Here is a 21,902-nt window from a genome sequence, read left to right as displayed (position 1 = left end):
TGGTATCAGTTGCTGGATCTCAATGGAGATACAAAAAAAAAGCGAAAAGCTAAATCAAAAAGAAAGTAAACAGCCAGAAAAGTTAGCAGAGCTAATATTACATTCTATGAACGCCCTCTATAGCGTGACCTTAACTTCTGGGGTTACAATAGTAACCCACCCTAAAAAAAAAATCAAAGATTACTAACCCAGGGTCACAATTAGAAGATTTACGGTATATATAATAAACAAGAAATATTTCTTACAAAAAACGCTGCTCGCTTGTTGACATAACAGTTTTAAAGGGATATTGTCCCCTGAAAAATATTTTTTATTTCAAATTTGTTTTTGAATGTGTCATTTTATTGTCACATAATAGTTATTCACGAAATAAACAATTATTTACATCAAAAAATGTAATTTTTAAAGCAAAAAATAATTAAATTGTCTGTCAGACAGTGGTTTTGGGGTTGTAATTAAACGTTTCTTTTCTCTTTTTATACGTGAATAAATATTATTTTTTTGAAACAGAAGTGAATAACTTTTGTATTTTTGAAGTAAAATACAACAAGAATTCATACTTTGATATGCCATAATTGTGCAATTGAAAAATAAAAAATACTAAATCTGTAAAAGATGATGTGCTTATTAAATAATTTAAATAAAAATGATGTCTAAATAATATTACTTTATTATACTAAACAGACTCAATTTCTGTCACTTTAGTTTATTTTATAGCTAAGGTCAAGTCTGGGGGCGGGGGTCACTTCATCAAGCCTAGATTCTTCAAGTGTGAACAAATTGTATCCTATTAGTATTACAAACAAAAACTTTTCTATTATATGGACTGTTTTAATAATAATTCAATGATTATATGACAGCGAATTCAGTATTATAAAATCGGTCTAGATTGACAGTCAAATGGGACTTATTGCGCTGTTTTTAAAGATATTTTTTAAATCATGTTTGCAGTAATTTTATAATGTTATTATTATTTTAACAAAAACCTTTAAACAAATTGATTATTTTGATATTAAATTCGATAGTTAAAGCCTTTTTGAACGTTATACATTTTAAAAACAAAGGACTCACTGCCCATATAGGCCTACTCTACATAGGAATTAATTAAAAGTCGCAACTCTTTATGTTATGGCTCTGACTATTCAAACTGGAGTACGCCCTCTAGCCTTCGCTTTATAACACCTCTGTGGTTTTAACCCTGTACTACAGCATGGCAGAAACCGTTACTGTACGATCGCGATATTGTGAGAGCTGGCTTTGTTGAATGGGCGGCATCGGACGAACACGAGATTCTTGTGTTATACGTTTAATTAACGTTCTTTAAAAAAAAAAACAGGATGGGTCGATCTAGGACGGGACACAGACGAACATCATCAGAGATTAGTGATCATTTTCGTCTTATAAATGAACAAGAAGTGGATGATATAACTCTCGACTTTTTTTACAAGCCTCATACGCTTACTCTGTTATTTGGTGCTTTTTTCGCAACTGTGTTTTTCGCATTTACTCGGTACGTACGGTACTGTAGAGGCCTGGCCCTAGGCTAGGCCCTCTAGTCTAGGCAAAATACAGTAGCATAAGAGGGCCGCTACTACAGTTTCGCACCACACTGTTATATCTTCGATTTCTCACCTAAATTAAAAATTTTCACACTCAAAGCATAATATTATTATGTAACATGTCTATTACGATTGGACCACTTATGAAGTAAATTTTTTTAAATAACAATACTTTTCTATTAAACATTTTAAACGATGACTGAATTGAACTCGCTGTCACTTCAGTCAACCAGTGATATAATAGCCGATAATGTTATTGCAGTTCAAATGATGATTCTCCATGGAGAGGGAACCAGCAAGATGGCGGCTGCAATGGACCAATCAGACATGCCCTACGCGCGCAATCAATACGCACTGCTGCTACAGTATGCGCCTGTGTTGAGCAAAGAACGATATGCATCGTGTTAAGTGTATAAACGCGTACGCATTCTATATGATCCTCGTATATAAAAATGCTAAATTTATTACCAAGAAATTATTCATTCCATTGCGATTAACAATATATTTAATTTGATAGAATATGTGTTGTAATTTATGTGGTCTTAATGTATTACCTGTTATTTTTTATATTAAATAATGTTTTTGAACACATTTATGGCCGCCATCTTGTTGGTTCCCCCTTCTGTTGGAATCACTTTTCAGTCTGGAGTACGCCCACTAGCCTTCCGCTTATTAATAATAATAATAATAAATAACATTTATAAAGCGCAAGAGACAAAGGTTTCAAAGCGCTGTGTTTCCAAGATCTGTGCAAGTAGTAGCGTGCGATTATGCTTCTCTGAAGAGATGAGTTTTGAGTTTAGTTTTAAATGTGATAACAGATTTTGATGAGCGTATTTCGAGGGGTAGAGTGTTCCAGAGTTTTGGGGCTGCGACAGCGAAAGCACGATCACCGTAAAACCGAGTTCTGGAACGGGGTCCAGGTTTAAGAAGAAGTCTGCTGGATGAACGAAGCGAAGAGTTGGTTGACGGAGTAATGATGTCACATATGTAGGCTGGAGCACATCCGTTGATTTATTACATCTCTCTGCTGTCAACATACTTGGGCGGATTGCTATAAGCGGTCTATAAATGGTCTTAGCGCTTAGCCGACTATAATTCGTGACGTAGCAAGTAGTCTTTGTTATAGACCATTGCTATACCGCGGTCTAACCTGTAAGCGGTCTTTAAAATTAAAGCCTACTCGAAGGAATCTTAAAAAACAGTCTGAAACCTCTCTTTTTGTTGCTTTTACATATTATTTATCATTTAAAAAAAATATTATTTTAGGCCTAGAATAGATTTACTGATAGAGTACTGTTATGATTGTGAATTGAACAAGTGTGACGAACATTACCTTATTTGGTATTTTACGTGCAAAGTACGCCCTCAATTTGTTACTTTACACGGTCTTATCTAAAACTGTTTATAGCAATAGTCTAACAGGGGTGGCTTTAGTAAGACCGTCTATCTGATAAAGCCGGCTTTAATCGGGGAGTTAAGACCATCAGTTAAGACTGTTTTATAGCAATCCACCCCTAGACTGCAAAATATTTGCCATCTTATATTTTAACAATTAATTGCCAGAATGTATGCTTTATTTTCCCCAAAATGTAGAAACTATAAAGAAAAAAGAAATATTTATTTTTAATTTTGAAAGGCAGTTTTTCCAACTGGCGTAATATAATAGAGGTTAAATTAATATTTCATTAATAATTATTAATATTTTAATGCACCTTTATAATCGAAGTGTACCACTGTTGTAAAAGTAAGTTTCCAATAAATTATTATTATTAATAATATTACAGTTAGAGGAAAAATGACAAAATCAGGACTGTGGTCATGTTACAAGTGTTGTCAAAACAATATAGATTATCTGATAAAAAATCCTAGAAAGTAGGAAACCCTTTGCCATTTTTCTCCCGATTGATTATTATTATTAGGTGATCATTTAGAATAAAATGATCACCTATTGTTGTATGAAATCTTTAAAGTTATTATTGTTTCTGTACACTATTTTGTGTAACAATTATCTCAAAAAGTTTAAAGTCAATGATTACCAAAATTTCACAATATCTTTCAAATACTGTAACTTAATCCTAATAAGCTTTTCAGCGTGATCACTTAACCGTGACGTCATTTATACGCCATTTTGTGAAATCACATTATCAATCATATCTCCATAATTCATTATCACAAATTAATGAAATTAATTGAACTTCAGATCAAGAGTAAAAATATTAGCAAATAAAAACGCACACGCACGTAGGGTGTGAAATCGCGCGTTAAAAATTTAAAAAGCTCAAAATTAAGTTTTGATCAATTTAGAGCATGAATTAGGCCGTTTGCGTGTTTTAAAAAATTACTGCGCAAAAACACGTTTTTGCGCGCGCGATTCTTAGAAAGCTTAAAAAAATAAAATTTGTCGTACAGTAATTAATTAATTAATTAATGTCAATAATTTTCAAAACTCGCACCATAAATTGAAATGTGCCTATATGGTTTATGATTGTGAACAGCATTGTTTAACAAAAATAAAATGTTATATGTACGAACTCATCTCCTCGCCGTTTTGATATATGTACAGCATATGGTTCTTTAAAACCACTCTCTATAGTTTAAAATAAAGACGGAAAATAAAACATACATTGATTTCTGGCAATTTTCTGATTCTGAAATGGCCCCAGTTAGATCAAAGTATTCAAGGCATTTTTTATTGTGAAAAGGATACTTTAATGGTGGCTAAATCATGTGAACATGTTACATAATGGCCCAAAATTGTATGATGTGGGTGTGACTGTCGGAAAAAATTTAGATGAGAAATCGAAGATATAACAGTGTGGTGCGAAACTGCAGTAGAGGCCTAGAATTATAGCCTCCAAACCCAACTACCCAGTCACATGGAGTGTACACCAGCCATCTTTCTGTCCAACTATGCCTATGTAGAGTATGGAGTCGAGTAATTTGCTTAAAAATTGTATAACATTTACAAGGCGCCATATAAAAACCTGTATGTACATGTAGGGAGATTAAGGATATCGCCGCCAGCGCTTGCTGTGACGTCACAGGTGCATCGCAAAATCTATTTTATGAGTCCATTATATTTTACGTAAATGTGCAAATGAAATTCTACAAATGTGCAAATCATCATCATCATAAATCCTTTATTAAAAATGATAACCTAATTCTAAATAGTCACATGGTTTTCTAAAAATCTTTTGAAGATATAACATTACATATATTGTAATACAGACTGAAATAATCTGTTTTTGAGGGAAAAAAAACCACAATCATCATGTGCGGGGATGCAGGACTGACACGTGGTCGCTGCTTGCTGGAGATGGTAACTTCCATAATGTGCGGGGATGCAGGACTGAAACGTGGTCGCTGCTTGCTGGAGATAGTAACTTCCATACCGTTGAAATTGTTGAAGTCTCTTATAGTTGTCCTCTTATTTCAAAAGAAATTATTATTATTATTTCTTGTATAGCGCACATTTATACAACATTTAATTATAATCAGCTGTGCTTCACATCAATCGGTATCATAACATTGTTTGAAATATAGTGCTTTTAAATGTTTTTTAAACTGATTATAGTCGTCTAAGTGTTTAATGTGACTTGGTAATCTGTTCCAAATTGTGGGTCCTGCTACGGCAAACGAACGGTCAGCAAATGTCTTTCGTTTAGTTCGTGGGATTGTCAGGTTAACAATGCTGGTGCTTGAACGAGTACTGCGAGAAACATTCCGCACAGTAAGAATATCTCTCGGGTAACTTGGAGTGGAGCCTTTAAGCGAACGCCATACAAGACACACTATTTTGAATTGACATCTATAAGACATTGGAAGCCAGTGCAAAGATCGCATGGCGTTAGTTGCACTGTCATACCGACCTTTCCTGACAATTATTATTATCAGCTTGGTGCAGTAAATTTACAAAACCGAATGAACTGAGTTTATTAGATTTTATATTATTTTAATTAATTAAATTTATTTCTTTTATGTGTGATTTGTATGAATGTATGTAATTTAAAAAATGATGAGGATTTTCTGCGATATTCAAATTGCGCAGAAAATTTGAATGTATTTCTGTTATGTGATTTGAGCAAATGCAATTTGAAATTTTTGTGTCAAAATGAATCACTATTCAAATTACGCATGGTATTTTCAGTATTTGATAAAACCAAAGGTCATTGAAATCTGTATGCATATATAAAAAATGCAGGTAAAAGAATGAAATGTCATTAAATTGCGCAATTTCCCTATTTTAAATCATGCATAACATTTACATTCGTTTAAGGATTATACCATATTCATATACCTACTTCATCTACATTATTTTCCTGTTCATTAATTTTGTTTTGATTTGCGTATTAAAGTCCTCACAATTTAAAATTGTTTAAATCCTGCATCTATATATAAATTAACAACCCTAATGTTTGACTAGTTTCTCTTTCAGAAGTAATTCTCAGGGTGCTAATTTTAGTCTATTTATTTCTATATTATAGACCCAACTAAGCATTGCGTACATTTGAATTTGAGTATTACTATTAGAGAACCATCTAGTTGGTTAAACTACTGAAAAAAGTATATCTAGATTTTATACTGTAGTAGTTTTTGGCAATTTTAAGTGAAAATTTGTGTTGGTCATAATTTCTGTTACACATATTTGTTAATGTTCATTTAACCAGATCTATATTATATTTAAAATTCATGGCTGTACCTTGGACTTAAGTATGTAAGGTACAATACGTGTAGCCTATGTATGATATAACATCAATAACAATTGATTTACTGTTTTATACAGAACCAGTGAAGAAAATTCAGAACAGAACATTTGGAATGGACTTTGTTGTGTGGCATTTTTCTTTCTGCTAATCAGTCTCTTAACATTTCCTAATGGTAAGTAGTACAAGCAATAAATATTACTTACTTAATTACTTACACTAGAGGGTGAGCTCGCTTCGCTTGCTCCCCCTCTAAGAAGTGTAGACAATGGTTCTCGGAATGATAATGTTCTCCTTGTACGTTTTCTGTCGGTTACCATTATTGAAAATGCTTGACATTCGTAACCCAACTAAACTACTCTTGTTTCACAGTGTCTTAAATGATTAACAACATTTTAAAGTATAGTGTTTATTGTTTGGTAGCGCCCTTATAAGGCGGAGGTGGGGAGGCGGAGTTCATTTGAGGGAGGTGCTTATTCAAGGGGATGTTAAATTTTTTAGTTTTAATAATATGGTAACATTTATAATCAAATGAAATCCTCTAATAGATATGAAAAGTGGTAAAAAAGAATAACAAATGCTTGGTAAATTGTAGATAACAGTGCGATGAATTCTACTACAAATAGTATAATTGTGTTATTATAAATGTGGATGGACGTTTATTAGATAGTTGGGTTGGAGGGGGGGATTATTATTCAAAGTGATGTTTTATTGGAGAGGCGTTTATTCAAATAAATACCATCCTAATAATTATTAATACATTATTTAATTTAAACATCTTTTGAAACTAACTGCCGTGACAGAGTGGGCCGTTTCGGCCCAAGAAAGAAGACATTACGGCTTGCAACATGGGCAGACATCTTGGTCCTAACGGGACACAGATAGCCTACAGTTATTCCTGCCAGCTTACTCAATAAAACTCAGCTATCGGGATGTCACTCGATTTTAAACAAAATGTCTTATCATCAAATCTCCCTATGTAATTTTATAATACTATTCCCCACAATATATTCCGATTCTTTATGGCGTATATTTAATTTGATCTTTATTAATTTGCAGAATAATTTTTATTTTTTAAGTACTGTACCTTCACATGCGCGCGCGGTTTGTTTCTAAACTAAACAAAAAACTACCATCCTAATAATTATTAATAATTTAATAACTAATGTTATAAAATCTACGTTTCGCGGTACATCTGTATAGATAAGGTAGGTATCCAAGGTGGAGATTTATACCGAAGTTTTTGCATTGTGCTCGCCTATGTCAGAATTAACCATAATTTATATATAGATGGACCTATATAATTTATAGGTTCATAAAAGGTAAATGGTTATGGTTCTGTCATAGAAATAACAACAGTATAATGTTTACAAGCTGTAATTCAAAAGATTGTAAACTGTGTGTGAGTATTATTTATTTTAAATATTAAATTTTTATAAACAAATGTAATATGTATACCGACAAAAACAATGGGACAAAATAGAAACATTTTATGAATGTTAATAAATTAATTAGTTATTTTCATTTTTTTTTTCAGGACCATTTACAAGACCACATCCGGCCATATGGAGAATTGTATTTGGTAAGCTTCCATGAATTTTAATAATATATTATATATACTCGAAATAAATATTTAAAACTAAAACTATTTAAACTATGCACACATAGAGGGGTATCTAGAGGGGTATTGCTAAACCCCGCAAACCTCCAAAAAACATAGCAAACCCCATCGAACCAACATAAAAGTGATTGAATCATGTAGTGTACAACCCACTGGGTAAATCCATGTAAAAAAATATTACATTTTTACTGTTAACTAATTATTTTTGGGGTGAAACATCATTTTTTTGGTAAAAAATGATTGTTAAACCCTGCAAACCTCCAAAAAAATATAGCAAACCCCACTGAACCAACATAAAAGTGATTGAATCATGTAGTGTACAACTCACTAGGTATATCCATGTAAAAAAAATATATTAAATTTCTACTGTTAACTACTTATTTTTGGGGTAAAACATCATTTTTTGGTCAAAAATGATTGCTAATTTTTAACCAAAAAATGATGTTTTATCCCCCAAAAAGTAGTTAACAGTAGAAATTTAATAATTTATATACCCACTGGGTCGTACAGTACATTATTTAATCACTTTTATGTTGGTTCGGTGGGGTTTGCTATAGTTTTTTGGAGGTTTGCGGGGTTTAGCAATCATTTTTGACCAAAAAAATGTTGTTTTACCCCAAAAATAAGTTGTTAACAGTAGAAATTTAATTTTTTTTAAACAATAATATACACAGTGGGTTGTACACTACATGATTCAATCACTTTTATGTTGGTTCGGTGGGGTTTGCTATGTTTTTTTGGAGGTTTGCGGGGTTTGCAGTGTTTAGCAATACCCCACATAGAGCTCTCAGTTTTTTATGCGCCCTCTATAGAAAGGCTGTTTCTGAATGGTCAATACTTACGGTAGTAACCTGGTGCACATGGTACACTGAGCATCCAGCGATAGCTCAATGACTTATTGTAGAGCTGTAAAAAGTTGAAATAATATGCTAGACCATGGTCTAGTTTGGCTAAAATAGTTACTATAGCCCAGACTTAATTTTTACTAGACACTACTTTAAATAGTACAAATAGCTCAGGGGCTGGATTTATGAAACTTTTTTCACTGCCTAAAATGTTGTTATTCAATTAACAACGTTGTATATTGACAATATTCAAAGCAAGTAAAAAAGCACACAACTGCAATAGTATGGTAATGAGCAGGGTTATGGGGGATTTGTAGTTTATGAATCACCTTATTAAAGTAAATGTGTTTCTATGCTTTACAACTTCAATTGGAGCAGGGAAATAAAAAATATATTATATTATTATTATTATTATTATTAATTTATTGTATTGTTATTATAAATTAATTTCAGCAATCTGAATTAGTTCAATGATATGAAACCCTTACATTGTTACATTGTATACTGTAGGTCACTTGAAAAATAGTTTTGATTTGAATGTACCATGTATCCATGACTACACAGCAGTCTACTAAAATTGTCTAAAATTGAATGTATTGATAGCACTAGGAGATAAAATACTGAAATTATGATCTTCCGAAAAGCACATTTTACATTGAAATTGCTATAAATATACACAAAATGCAAAACAAAAATAAACAAATTTAATAGTCATATTTAGACATGAAGGAATAAAGACACCAAACTGGTATTTGGTACATAGCTGAATCATGCATTGATGAACTTATATGATGAGTTTCAATTTTGGGAATTATTGCCCACAAGGTCAAAGTTCAAAATGAAAAAGTAATGATTTTTTGTATTTTGTGTCCCGAGTGAGTTTTTGACGCGCAGTGTACCCCTAGGATAAATTTTTAAAATGATGAACTTTTTTGTATTGATACATTTAACACCATATATTAATAATGTATAGGAAAAAATCAGTTTAAAAATGTATTTTCATATTTAAATATGGGGTAAAAATTGCCGAAGCTGTTTGCGACAAAATAAATTGGGGTTTCTAGGGATCAAAATCTCGAAAATTAATTGAGATACAGCAATTTTTTTTTCATATTTTTAATCTATGACCAAAATTATGTCAGTGTATCAATATTCAGCTTATTAGCTTTAATAGTTTTTAAAATATGGCTAATTAAAAATGCAACTTTACAAAAAGGTAATTTATTAAGACCAAAAATTCGACGACACATTTTCAAATGGCCATAACTTTTAAACGACTTGGAGTTGGCAACTGAAATTTTTGGTGTGTTCGTGAGACATATAGTTGCATATTATGTGAGTTTCAAGGAAATCTGAGGGGTACCCAGCCATCCCATTTGTTGAGTTGGCATGGAATGACCCGCATTTAAAAGACAGGAAAGGTGTCAAATTTGTCTACGCATATATAATTAGGTGGAATTTTTTTTAAATGCAGATTTTTTCAACGGTCCGTCATTTACGTCAATTTCTATGACTTTTAGGGAGCGTGCCCAAATGTTTTTCCTCCGTTTAACTTGTTGTAACGCAACTAGTTTAACGATTTACCGTTATATGCAAGCTAATTTACATGGGGTTGGGCGTGTTCATTGAGGCATATCAAGCCCTCCTTCTTTACTAGCTACTATGCTGTTGTGATCACTCCATTGTTTAACGCGTAATTAACGGGAGACCGGGCATGCCGTTCAGTGTTGCGTAACGATGATTCCAACGCGTTATTAACAGTCCTTGTTATGGTATGTTGCGTGAAATCCTATGACTCAAAATAACGGGTTATTAGCAGTCCGGTCATTGTTGTTACAACGGGTTGTTAACACGATTGTTAATTCGTTTAATAGCTTTTTGGGCTCGTATGTTATTAGGTTTATGCATTATCATGCATATAACCTCTTGATTCTGTCAGAATCTTTATTTATTAGTTATCCGCTTAGTAGCGGATAACTCCTTGTAATCGTCCTGTTTCATCATATTTTTTTTTTTTTTCTGTATTATACTTCTTTCCTTCTGTCATTTTTGTGCGTCGCGTTTCTCTAAAACGTGTAAACAGAACATATCGTAACTTTGTCAACATATCGACATTTACGTGAACTTGTGCACCTCCTATTTTTGAATGACGTCAGAGTTGCGCAACGTGACTTACGCGCGATTTTATGAATTTCAATGATTGATCATAGACTAAAAACGAAACATAATTTTGTTTTGACACTTTGTGAAAATTTAAGTCACATCAAGCGCAAACTTTCTATGGATTAAAAATAGCATGTTTCACAAAAAGTTACGCGCGCACGCGCGTTTAAAATTTTATAGTGCGAAAAATCAACTTCTAATCAACTTTCTATGCGTTTCATGTCATTTTGAGCATGTCAAAAATTCCCACGCGCGCGAAACTTTTTACGCACGCGGTTCACACGTAGCGTTAAAAACATATTTTTTTCGCGTGATTTATGTTTTTTCAGCCTTTTATAGTAATGTTACCAACTTTTAAACAATTTCGACTTAAAATTACGTCATACGAGCACGTCGAATTAAATAATTTGCACGCGTTTCTGGTGAAAAAGTTCAAAAATTCGTCAAAATTATGCCTATTTTTAAACAGTCATAGATTCTAAACTACATGGAGAACTTTTTTTTAATTACATATTCTGGAAGTTGATGAGTTGTAGATATCGAATCATGCATTAATATGGCTAACCGGACATTGTGCCATCATCGTATGGCCACGCGAATATAAAATATAGGATTTTTGTCTCTTTCGTCATAGCTCATCACATTTAATAGAGCGCATCTCCACTTATTCGTTGTCCATTTTCACCCCGATTTTAATATATTCTAGGACAATCAACTATCTTTTGCATGAATTAAATTTTGTTTAATTTTTTTAACGTCATCATGCCTAAAAATTTAAATTACATTGGTCATTAATTTCATCTTTACAGTAAATTTTAATCTGTTATAGCTCGTAAGAATAAAATGTGATAATCACGATTAAAACGTTTTCAGGAAGCTATTGTATTGTAGATACAAAATCATGTGAAAATTTTGCCAATCGAATGTTGTGACGTCATCATATGGCCAGTTAAATACAAAAAGTCGTATTTTCATCTTTTGCGTTATATTTCATTACATTTAAAAGAGCGCGCATCAATATTTCACGTATTCAAATTTCTTCTACACGTTAATATGTTGTTGCTGAGATAATTTCATTCTGAAATTTCTACTTTTGCATTTCATTTAGAAACCGTCAAGATGTCAAAAATTACAATAAAATACGGGTCCCGTAATTTCACCTATTTTACACTGTTTGTGATATGTATACAGATTGTACTGTGTATACTATGTATATGACACAAAATAACAGAATTCAGAAATAACAACATATCATATTCTTCAGTTCAGGTCATAATGCCTTAATATTTTTCTGTGTGCAATATTCTAACGTATGACGTGCACGTGGCGTTTGTCGAGCGGATAACTAACTCGTCAAAGTGACGAGTTTCATGTCTAGTTTATTTATTCTTTCCTTAGCACTATTTTGTCCGTGAATTATCTTGGCATCAGTTTCATCTAGCTAAGTCAAGTTTTCAGAGTATATTCCTTATGGCCAGGAATCGATGTGGTTATATTTTCACGATGAGCAATCAAAAATTACGCGGTCTACGCGCGATTTTACGAAATCACGTTTGTAATCATATCTTCACAAGCATGAATCACAATTAAACAAAATTTGGTACTCATAAATTTCAGGTCACATTTCATCATATGGCAATACAATTACGTGCGTAGCGCATATAACGCTTGCGTACGCGCGCTTAAAATTTTCAAAATTGTCAAAATTTATTTTCGCTGTAATTAGAGTACGTTTCAGGCAATTTTAAGCGTTTAAAAAATTGCCATGAGTGCGCAGATTTTTGCATGCGCACTGCGCGTTAAACGTTAATGCGCACTCTTTTTGCCCGATTTCTGTTTTACAATCTTTCTAAAGTTGATTAAGTCATCATTAATTGCATATTAAATTTAAAAAAAATAATTTCGACAATCAAACAAATTATGACATTTTCTTAGGCCAAAATAACAAACTTAACATTAACTTTCTTCCTTCAAAAGTTCATATATTAAAGTTAAAAGTATATAGTTTGACAGTGCTTCATTTGTTTACATTTTAAAGATGTCATCATAGTAAAAAATTATAATTCATTGCGGTATGTAATAATCTATTTGCACCAAAGTGGTTACTGCATAGTAAATACACGGAGGAATTTTTCTACAACGTTTAGTCAGTTGTGTATGGCTCGATGGTCTGTGCTCGTGTCTATGGCATTCAAGGTACCGAGATCGAGTCTCACCTTGGGAAACGAAATAAGATTTTTTTTTTATTATCCGTATTGCTTGTTCAAATTTATTTCTTAGTGTATAGATTATACACATGATTTATAATGAAATCTAGATAAAAATTAACTTATGTCTTTATTATTATGTAACAACAAATGTGGTTTTTGACATTATACGCATATGGATCTTTGATCGGATTGTGATAGCGGCTATGGTGTTCGCGTTAGCAAGGTCCTATCATATATTATAAATAATTAAAGATTCTGAGAAAATCAATCAATCAATATATCTTTTAAAAATCAATTATCTTTATTTAAATCAATGCATATAACCTATAATTCGTCATAGTGACGAATTAAATCTAGTGTTATGTTATAATTATATTTATTAAAATAATCATGTATTATACTGTATCCTAGGCCTACCGTAAAATAAAAATATATATAGGCCTAGGCCTACACGGTAAAGTAAAAATATATAGGTCTAAGCATACTATTTACGATCCGATTCATGGTATTTTTTAGCCTGGTACGTCGGGCGACACGTGTCTAAATTTCTAATAGCCGACTTTCACCTGAAAAAAAAAACCGCATTTTTTATCCCTGGATGTAACATGATATTGACGCGAATACAGAGAGCTAGGCCATGAACTATGGAAAGCCAAACCCGCCAAAAATACATAATACATACCATCCACCAATAATTCGTATAAAATTCAAACCATCCAATATTATCTCATGCAGTTCAATGAAAACTTAAACCATTCACCTAGTATCTACACCATCCAATACAATGTGTGACCATCTACCACTAGCCCAAACGACAGTACGCCGAACAAACTACCCATAACACAAACCATCTAAAGAATGTTGAGCCCAGGCAGCAATAATTGAATTAATCTAACGTTAATACAAGTATATATTAGCCAACTCATTTATCAACATTTCATGTAGTTCATGAACATTTCAAACAAAGCATCTTAATTATAGTTCATCGAATTCTAATTCTAATACATTGCCTGTTTTATACACCGTTCGTCTGTTCAACAGTTTAAACAACTGTTTTGCACACGATACGCCCGTTCGTGAGTTCAAACCATGATATTTGAAGCATCGACTTTCCAAATGGCGATTTTTCGCACCGAACGTATTTTCTTGAGTTAAAGTGGTTGCATTTCAATCACTTACTTTCGATTGGCCAGTATTACACACCGTTCGCTTGTTCGTGTTCAAACCATGATATTTGAAGCATCGACTTTCCAAACGGCGATTTTTCGCACCGAACGTATTTTCTTGAGTTAAAGTGGTTGCATTTCAATCACCTACTTTCGATTGGCCAGTATTACACACCGTTCGCTTGTTCGTGATTTCATGTGATAACATTTCATTCGACAACTTTTCAAACGTTAGTTTTTGGCTCTGCTTACGTATATGTCAGTTGATATACTATTTTTTAATTTTCATACTTTCCATAGTCAGTTTTGTACATCATTCGCATTTACGCATGTAAAGTGTAGATATTCCACTCGACAAGTTTTAAACGGTAGTTGTTCGCACATTTATTGTTTTATTGTTAAATTGTAACTGTTGGCGCCGATTTAATATTGAGGGGCGGGGGGGTGAATGTCAACTTTACGACTGTATGACACTTACTTAGGCCTAGGCCTACGTTACACACACAGGGAGATGTAAACTAATTTATAAATTTATTTTACATCTCCCTGGTTACACACATTATCACAAACTTAAATAATGAAAAAAAAAAACAGAATGAAATAATATAATTTAGCTTGTGGGCCTGTTACAATTAACATGTCCATTGTTCCTAAAATGTTCTCATCTTACGGTTGTGGTTGTGGTTGATTTAATATTACACACTACGGAAAAAAACCCCCTTTTCAAAAGTAAGTGATTGAAATGCAACCACTTTAACTCAAGAAAATACGTTCGGTGCGAAAAATCGCTGTTTGGAAAGTCGATGCTTCAAATATCATGGTTTGAACTCACGAACGGGCGTATCGTGTGCAAAACAGTTGTTTAAACTGTTGAACAGACGAACGGTGTATAAAACAGGCAATGTATTAGAATTAGAATTCGATGAACTATAATTAAGATGCTTTGTTTGAAATGTTCATGAACAACATGAAATGTTGATAAATGAGTTGGCTAATATATACTTGTATTAACGTTAGATTAATTCAATTATTGCTGCCTGGGCTCAACATTCTTTAGATGGTTTGTGTTATGGGTAGTTTGTTCGGCGTACTGTCGTTTGGGCTAGTGGTAGATGGTCACACATTGTATTGGATGGTGTAGATACTAGGTGAATGGTTTAAGTTTTCATTGAACTGCATGAGATAATATTGGATGGTTTGAATTTTGTACGAATTAATTATTGGTGGATGGTATGTATTATGTATTTTTGGCGGGTTTGGCTTTCCATAATGAACGATTCGTTAAAAGTACACCGCCAGACAATCGCGTAGCTATTGTTTAGATTACTGTACATACTATTAAACAATTAATAACAAAGAAAGCCTAGAAAGATAAGCTCCTCCTCTCGTTAAAATTGTTAAATAATTTTGCTTTGACTGAGCCATTTTGTGACGGTTTCAACTCTTTTTCATTAATTAAACAATCAAATATAGATTTGCACTTCAGACAACATTTTTAAAAATAATTTACTGTATCAGTTCAGACTGTGAAGAACATGGATTTCGAAAGGTACACTTTATTTAACGCCAGGAATTCTTCTCACGGAAAAAAATGTGCTGATTGCAATCTGCATAAGCAACCAAAGATCGGGTGTCACGAAACCTAAGACCACGAAAGCTAAGACCCCCTAAGACCTAAGATCACGAAAGCTAAGACCCAAGACCTAAGATTACAAATTCTAAGATATACTACAGCTTAAAAACAATACTTGTTTATCCATACATAATTTTAAACACAGTAGGTTTCATTTATTACCATAAATATAATTTAATACCACCGCAAAACATAGATAAACTCACATTATTTTCGCCCTTTGAGTAAATGTATATTTTTTCTTTACAACAAACAAACTTGACGGGGTGTTTGTTTGTATATTTACTCCATTGTGTTGGTTCAGAAGATGTTTTTCTTACGCACCTGCCTTTCTTGTATTTTGACTCCAAATTTGTTGACTAACTTTATCCTGAACACCACACTTTAAAATTAGGACTTTAAGTACTTTCAGAAGGAGAAACACATAATAACAAATAAATAAATCCTTTAAATTTATGATTTTACAGATGTGTTTCTGTGTATACTGTAATGTAACTCCTCGAGCTCCCCATGCTCAATGTTTTTGTTTCTATGGAGCGCCAAAAGAGCAACAATAATAGTACAAGTATAAAAACAGAAAGAAAACGAAACAAAAAAACTTATCATGATTTTTTAATTAAAATTTATTTGCCAGTATTTATTTCCTCGTACTTGCATGATTATACTATTATCATTACAATTTTAATTTTACATTGTTCCATCCACACTGTAGATGGACTCCACAGAGTTTTCAGCCCTCTATATAATTTTTGCTCTTTTGACGTTCCATAGAAACAAAAACATTGAACATGGGGTAGGCCTACTGTACTGTAGGCTAGTCATTTTGTGTGCGAGAAAAACGTCTGTAAAATCATCAATTTAAAAATGTATTTGTTACTTTTTATGTGATTCTTTTTCATGAAAGTGCCAATTCTAAGGTGTGGTATTCAGAATAAATGTTGGGAGTTAAAATACAAGGCAGGTGCGAAAGATAAATATTTGTAATCTTAGGTCTTGGGTCTTAGCTTTCGTGATCTTAGGTCTTAGGGGGTCTTAGCTTTCGTGGTCTTAGGTTTCGTGACACCCACCAAAGATCCTGTATCTTTCTGGGATTCTGCCTTTTCCCCAGATTTATTGTTATTTGTATATGACATAAAGCCTCAGTACTGTGGAATGATGCTACTCTATATAGGCCTACTGTCATTCAATACTATCGTCCGTTAGCTCGGCGTTTAACGGACACAAACACTCAGTAACTGTGGAATAATGCTATCTGTATGCTGTCATTCAATACTATCGTCCGTTAGATCGGCGTTTAACGGACACAAAAACTCAGTAGATTGTGGAATGATGCTACTCTACTGTAATTCAATACTATCGTCCGTTAGATCGGCGTTTAACGGACACAAAAACTCAGTAAATTGTGGAATGATGCTATACTCTATCTGTCATTTAATACTATCGTCCGTTAGCTCGGTGTTTAACGGACACAAAAACTCAGTAAATTGTGGAATGATGCTATACTCTATCTGTCATTTAATACTATCGTCCGTTAGCTCGGCGTTTATTAACGGACACAAAAACTCAGTAACCTGTGGAATGATGCTATACTCTATATTATGCTGTCATTTAATACTATCGTCCGTTAGCTCGGCGTTTAAACGGACACAAAAACTCAGTAAACTCCGGGAATGATGGGTATTCGAATGATGCATACTCTACAGTATCTGTCATCTATCGTCCGTTAACTCGGCGTTTAACGGAACAACGCACTGAATATGAAATTCGCGCTTGGTTGAGAGCAAGTAGGGGAATTCCCTTTTTTGCGACGCCTCCCTACTGCAAGAAGGCAATTGCACATTGTTTTTATATATTTATTTTATATACAGTATATACTGTGTATACCGGTAAGTGTTTTGCCTATTACACCATTTAGGCCTAAATAGATTGTTAATGTACACAGTTTTTTTTTGTATTTTGTAATAAACATGACACCCTTGCAGCAGCATCACGGAGGCTGCCAAAAACACCGTGGTGCGTGTGTACATCGCATCGCGGTGATAAAAAACCATGTGCTTGCTAATAACGTGACGTGATATCGCCCAAAGTTTCATCCTCTGTTTTTGGACACACTCGAGGTCAGCGATAGTTAAAGTAATGATTTATTTACGTAATACAATAATTGTTAATGTACACAGTTTTTTTAGTATTTTGTAATAAACATGACACCCTTGCAGCAGCATGACGGAGGCTGGCCAAAAACACTGTGGTGCGTGTTGTACATCGCTTCGCGGTGATAAAAAACCATGTGCTTGCTAATAACGTGACGTCATATCGCCCAAAGTTTCCTCCTCTGTTTTTGGACACACTTAACTCGCGCGGCAGCTACAGTCAGTAAATGTTTTAGCTCTAGATAGACGGCGACCGGTTTCTATATTGTTTGGTCCATACCATCGTCCATAAAGGCTATACATGCTGATACTATCGATATGACAGTCGGGGTTTTATCCGTGTTTACAATTTCGCCATTTTTTTTTTTGGTCAAGTGTACGGGGTAAAAAATAAAAAAAGAATTAACGTCAAGCATGCTAAACAAAAAATTAGTATATTATAGGAATGTTCTATAAGTTGAAAATGTTCAACAAAAATTGTGGAATTGTAGATGCTGATAATTTAATGTTGGGTAAGGTTGTTTTAACAGCATTTTGTTGCTGTCGAAATGACGGTTTACCACATCATCTGCAGTTTCAAGGCCCTTTCTACAGCAATTGGCGTCGATCTTCATATTATTATTAGATATTATTGTATTGAAGAACTCTGTAATGTGTGGTGTGATATTGTCAGTACAAGGGTCCGTTAAATGAGCGTTTAACGAATATAAAAACGATCTGTTAGGTCGGCGTTTAACGGACGAAAACAACGGACGTTGTTCTTCCGTTGTACGCGTTAGATAGTAAATTCAATTTCATTGTACAGTATTAACCATGATACGCTCTGCTGAGTACAGACCGCCCAACTCATTAACGTTTTGCATATTATTATCGCATTTAAAAGTCTATTAACGGAGTAAAAACATTTGGGCACGCTCCCTTATTTGATAAAATTGAAAACTTATCCTATGCTACATATAAAATTATACTTTATACGTTTAGCGTCATATCCCAAAAAAATGTTACGGGATATTTTCCCCATGATTAATTAACCATCAATAATGCATGTATTCCTCTACAATATATCATGTTTTACCTATATGACAGGAATTCAAATAAATCACATCAATATTTTAAGAAGAAAAACATTTATTATACTAAATACATTCTACATACTGGATAACTATAAAGTAGTAATTATTGCATATGATTAAATTGAATAAAGAATATATAAAATTTAAGATATTGTAAAGTCTAGTGAAGATGGTTATAGCACCAAATGTACTGAAAAAAAACAGTAGTTGGCACCAATAAATGCAATCTTTATACATGTCCATACAGTATTAAAGTATTTAGATGCATATAATGAAACTATTGCATTTAAAGTCAGTATATATTATTAATAATAAAACTATTCAAGTCTACAAAATAAATGATACATTAAAATATATGAAAATGTCAAGGCATAAATTGATGGAAGCTGATTTCAGTACCTGAAATATCTTTAAAAAACTGTTATATACAGTTGAGGTGTATGATCAGCCTAAAAAGTGCGAAGTATAACTATTGCTAATAAAATGCATTGGAATAATGCAATCCACATGCTAGGCTTAACATCATTGAAAGACAATCTGAATCAAGAGGTGGATTATTTGTAATTTCTACAATACTAACTTGTTAAGGCTCGGTAAGCTGCTCGTAAACAGCCTTGTTCTCAACGAGACCAAACATCTGCAAAAATCTTTCTTTAAAGCGAAAACAATTCTATTTTTAAAATTTGAGGTGGCCATATGGTGACGTCAGAACATCCGCTAAAAATATAAATTAAATTAATTTACGATTCTTAAAGTTTAACATGCACGTCTGTTGTTATTTTGCAATTGCAGTTTTTTGCAGTTACCCTATCAAATTGCTCAAGTTGGCAGCCCCTGTTATTACGCCTTCTGTGACATATATCTGTAATCTTTTACTTTCATCTGGTATTTTTCCAAATGACCTAAAAATTGCCATAGTTGCAAAGTTTTTCCCATATACAAAAGTGGGGCCAAGGACGAACTCAACAATTATCGACCTATATCCGTTTTACCAATCCTCTCTATGACTATCTTACAGCACAGAACATTCTCTCAGATAACCAATCAGGCTTTAGGAAACACTTCTCTTCCACTACAGCACTTACTAACACATGTGACAACTGGCTCGATGCTATGAATGGGGGTTGCCTCACCGGGTCAGTTTTCATAGATTTAAGAAAAGCTTTTGACACGGTCAACCACAAGATCATGCTTAGAAAACTGACTCGGTGTGGTGTATCCTCATCTGGCATCGAGTGGTTCACATCATATCTAACTAACCGCACTCAAACAGTTAAATTCAAAAACACTTATTCTAATTTTGTAACCATAACACACGGTATACCTCAGGGGTCCATTCTTGGACCCTTGTTATTCACAATTTACATCAATGATCTTGCCACTGTTCCAGAACATGGCACTCTTGATCTTTATGCTGATGATTCCACCCTCTATTATTTGCACTCCAACATACATATAATTAAATCTATAATCATAATCCATCATATTGATGGCAGGTAATTTCCAAATGTAGCTGACATGTTCACATTAAAAAAAATCTATAATCATACTCCATCATATTGATGGCAGGTAATTTCAAATTTCAACAAATGTAACTTGCGTGTTCAAATTTTTTTTTAAATCTATATAAATCATAACACATCATATTTGATGGCAGTGAATTTTATAATTAGTTATCCGCTTAGTAGCGGATAACTCCTTGTAATCGTCCTGTTTCATCAAATTTTTTTCCTGTATTATACTTCTTTCTTTCTGTCATTTTTGTGCGTCGTGTTTCTCTAAAACTTGCAAACAGAACATATCGTAACTTTGTCAACATATCGAAATTTACGTGAACTTGTGCACCTCCTATTTTTGAATGACGTCAGAGTTGCGCAACGTGACTTACGCGCGATTTTATGAATTTCAATGATTGATCATAGACTAAAAACCAAACATAATTTTGTTTTGACACTTTGTGAAAATTTAAGTCATATCAAGCGCAAACTTTCTATGGATTAAAAATAGCATGTTGCACAAGAAGTTACGCGCGCACGCGCGTTTAAAATTTTAGAAAGCGAAAAATCAACTTCTAATCAACTTTCTATGCGTTTCATGTCATTTTGAGCATGTCAAAAATTCCCACGCGCGCGAAAATTTTTACGCACGCGGTGCACACGTAGCGTTAAAAACATATTTTTTTCGCGTGATTTATGTTTTTTCAGCCTTTTCTAGTAACGTTACCAAATTTTAAACAATTTCGACTTAAAATTACGTCATACGAGCACGTCGAATTAGATAATTTGCACGCGTTTTTGGTGAAAAAGTTCAAAAATTCGTCAAAATTATGCCTATTTTTAAACATTCATAGATTCTAAACTACATGGGGAACTTTTTTTTAATTACATATTCTGGAAGTTGATGAGTTGTAGATATCGGATCATACATTAATATGGCTAACCGGACATTGTGACGTCATCGTATGGCCACGCGAATATAAAATATAGGATTTTTGTCTCTTTCGTCATAGCTCATCACATTTAATAGAGCGCATCTCCACTTATTCGTTGTCCATTTTCACCCCGATTTTAATATATTCTAGGTCAATTAACTATCTTTTGCATGAATTTAAAATTTTTTAATTTTTTTAACGTCATCATGCCTAAAAATTTAAATTACTTTGGTCATTAATTTTATCTTTACAGTAAATTTTAATCTGTTATAGCTCGTAAGAATAAAATGTGATAATCACGATTAAAACGTTTTCAGGAAGCTATTGTATTGTAGATACAAAATC

General features: G+C 33.2%; 1 protein-coding gene across 7 annotated transcripts in view; it reads left to right on the top strand.

Annotated features, from left to right (window-relative positions):
• Window positions 1–1,260: 1,260 nt before the first annotated feature.
• LOC140046644 (phosphatidylserine synthase-like) overlaps window positions 1,261–21,902 on the top strand; it is a 98,001-nt gene continuing 77,359 nt past the window's right edge. For all 7 annotated transcript variants that reach the window (XR_011844819.1, XR_011844818.1, XM_072091346.1 and 4 more), the window contains exons 1-3: window positions 1,261–1,510; window positions 6,346–6,440; window positions 7,803–7,847. Coding sequence is in view for 5 of the 7 variants with exons in the window: in XM_072091346.1 (XP_071947447.1) it covers window positions 1,338–1,510; window positions 6,346–6,440; window positions 7,803–7,847 (313 nt within the window). In the remaining 2 variants the exon portion in view is untranslated. The remainder of the gene's footprint in view (window positions 1,511–6,345; window positions 6,441–7,802; window positions 7,848–21,902) is intronic.

The sequence above is a fragment of the Antedon mediterranea genome, chromosome 4, assembly GCF_964355755.1.
Source record: "Antedon mediterranea chromosome 4, ecAntMedi1.1, whole genome shotgun sequence".
Classification (NCBI taxonomy): Eukaryota; Metazoa; Echinodermata; class Crinoidea; order Comatulida; family Antedonidae; genus Antedon; species Antedon mediterranea.
This window is presented reverse-complemented; position numbering and strand designations above follow the sequence as displayed.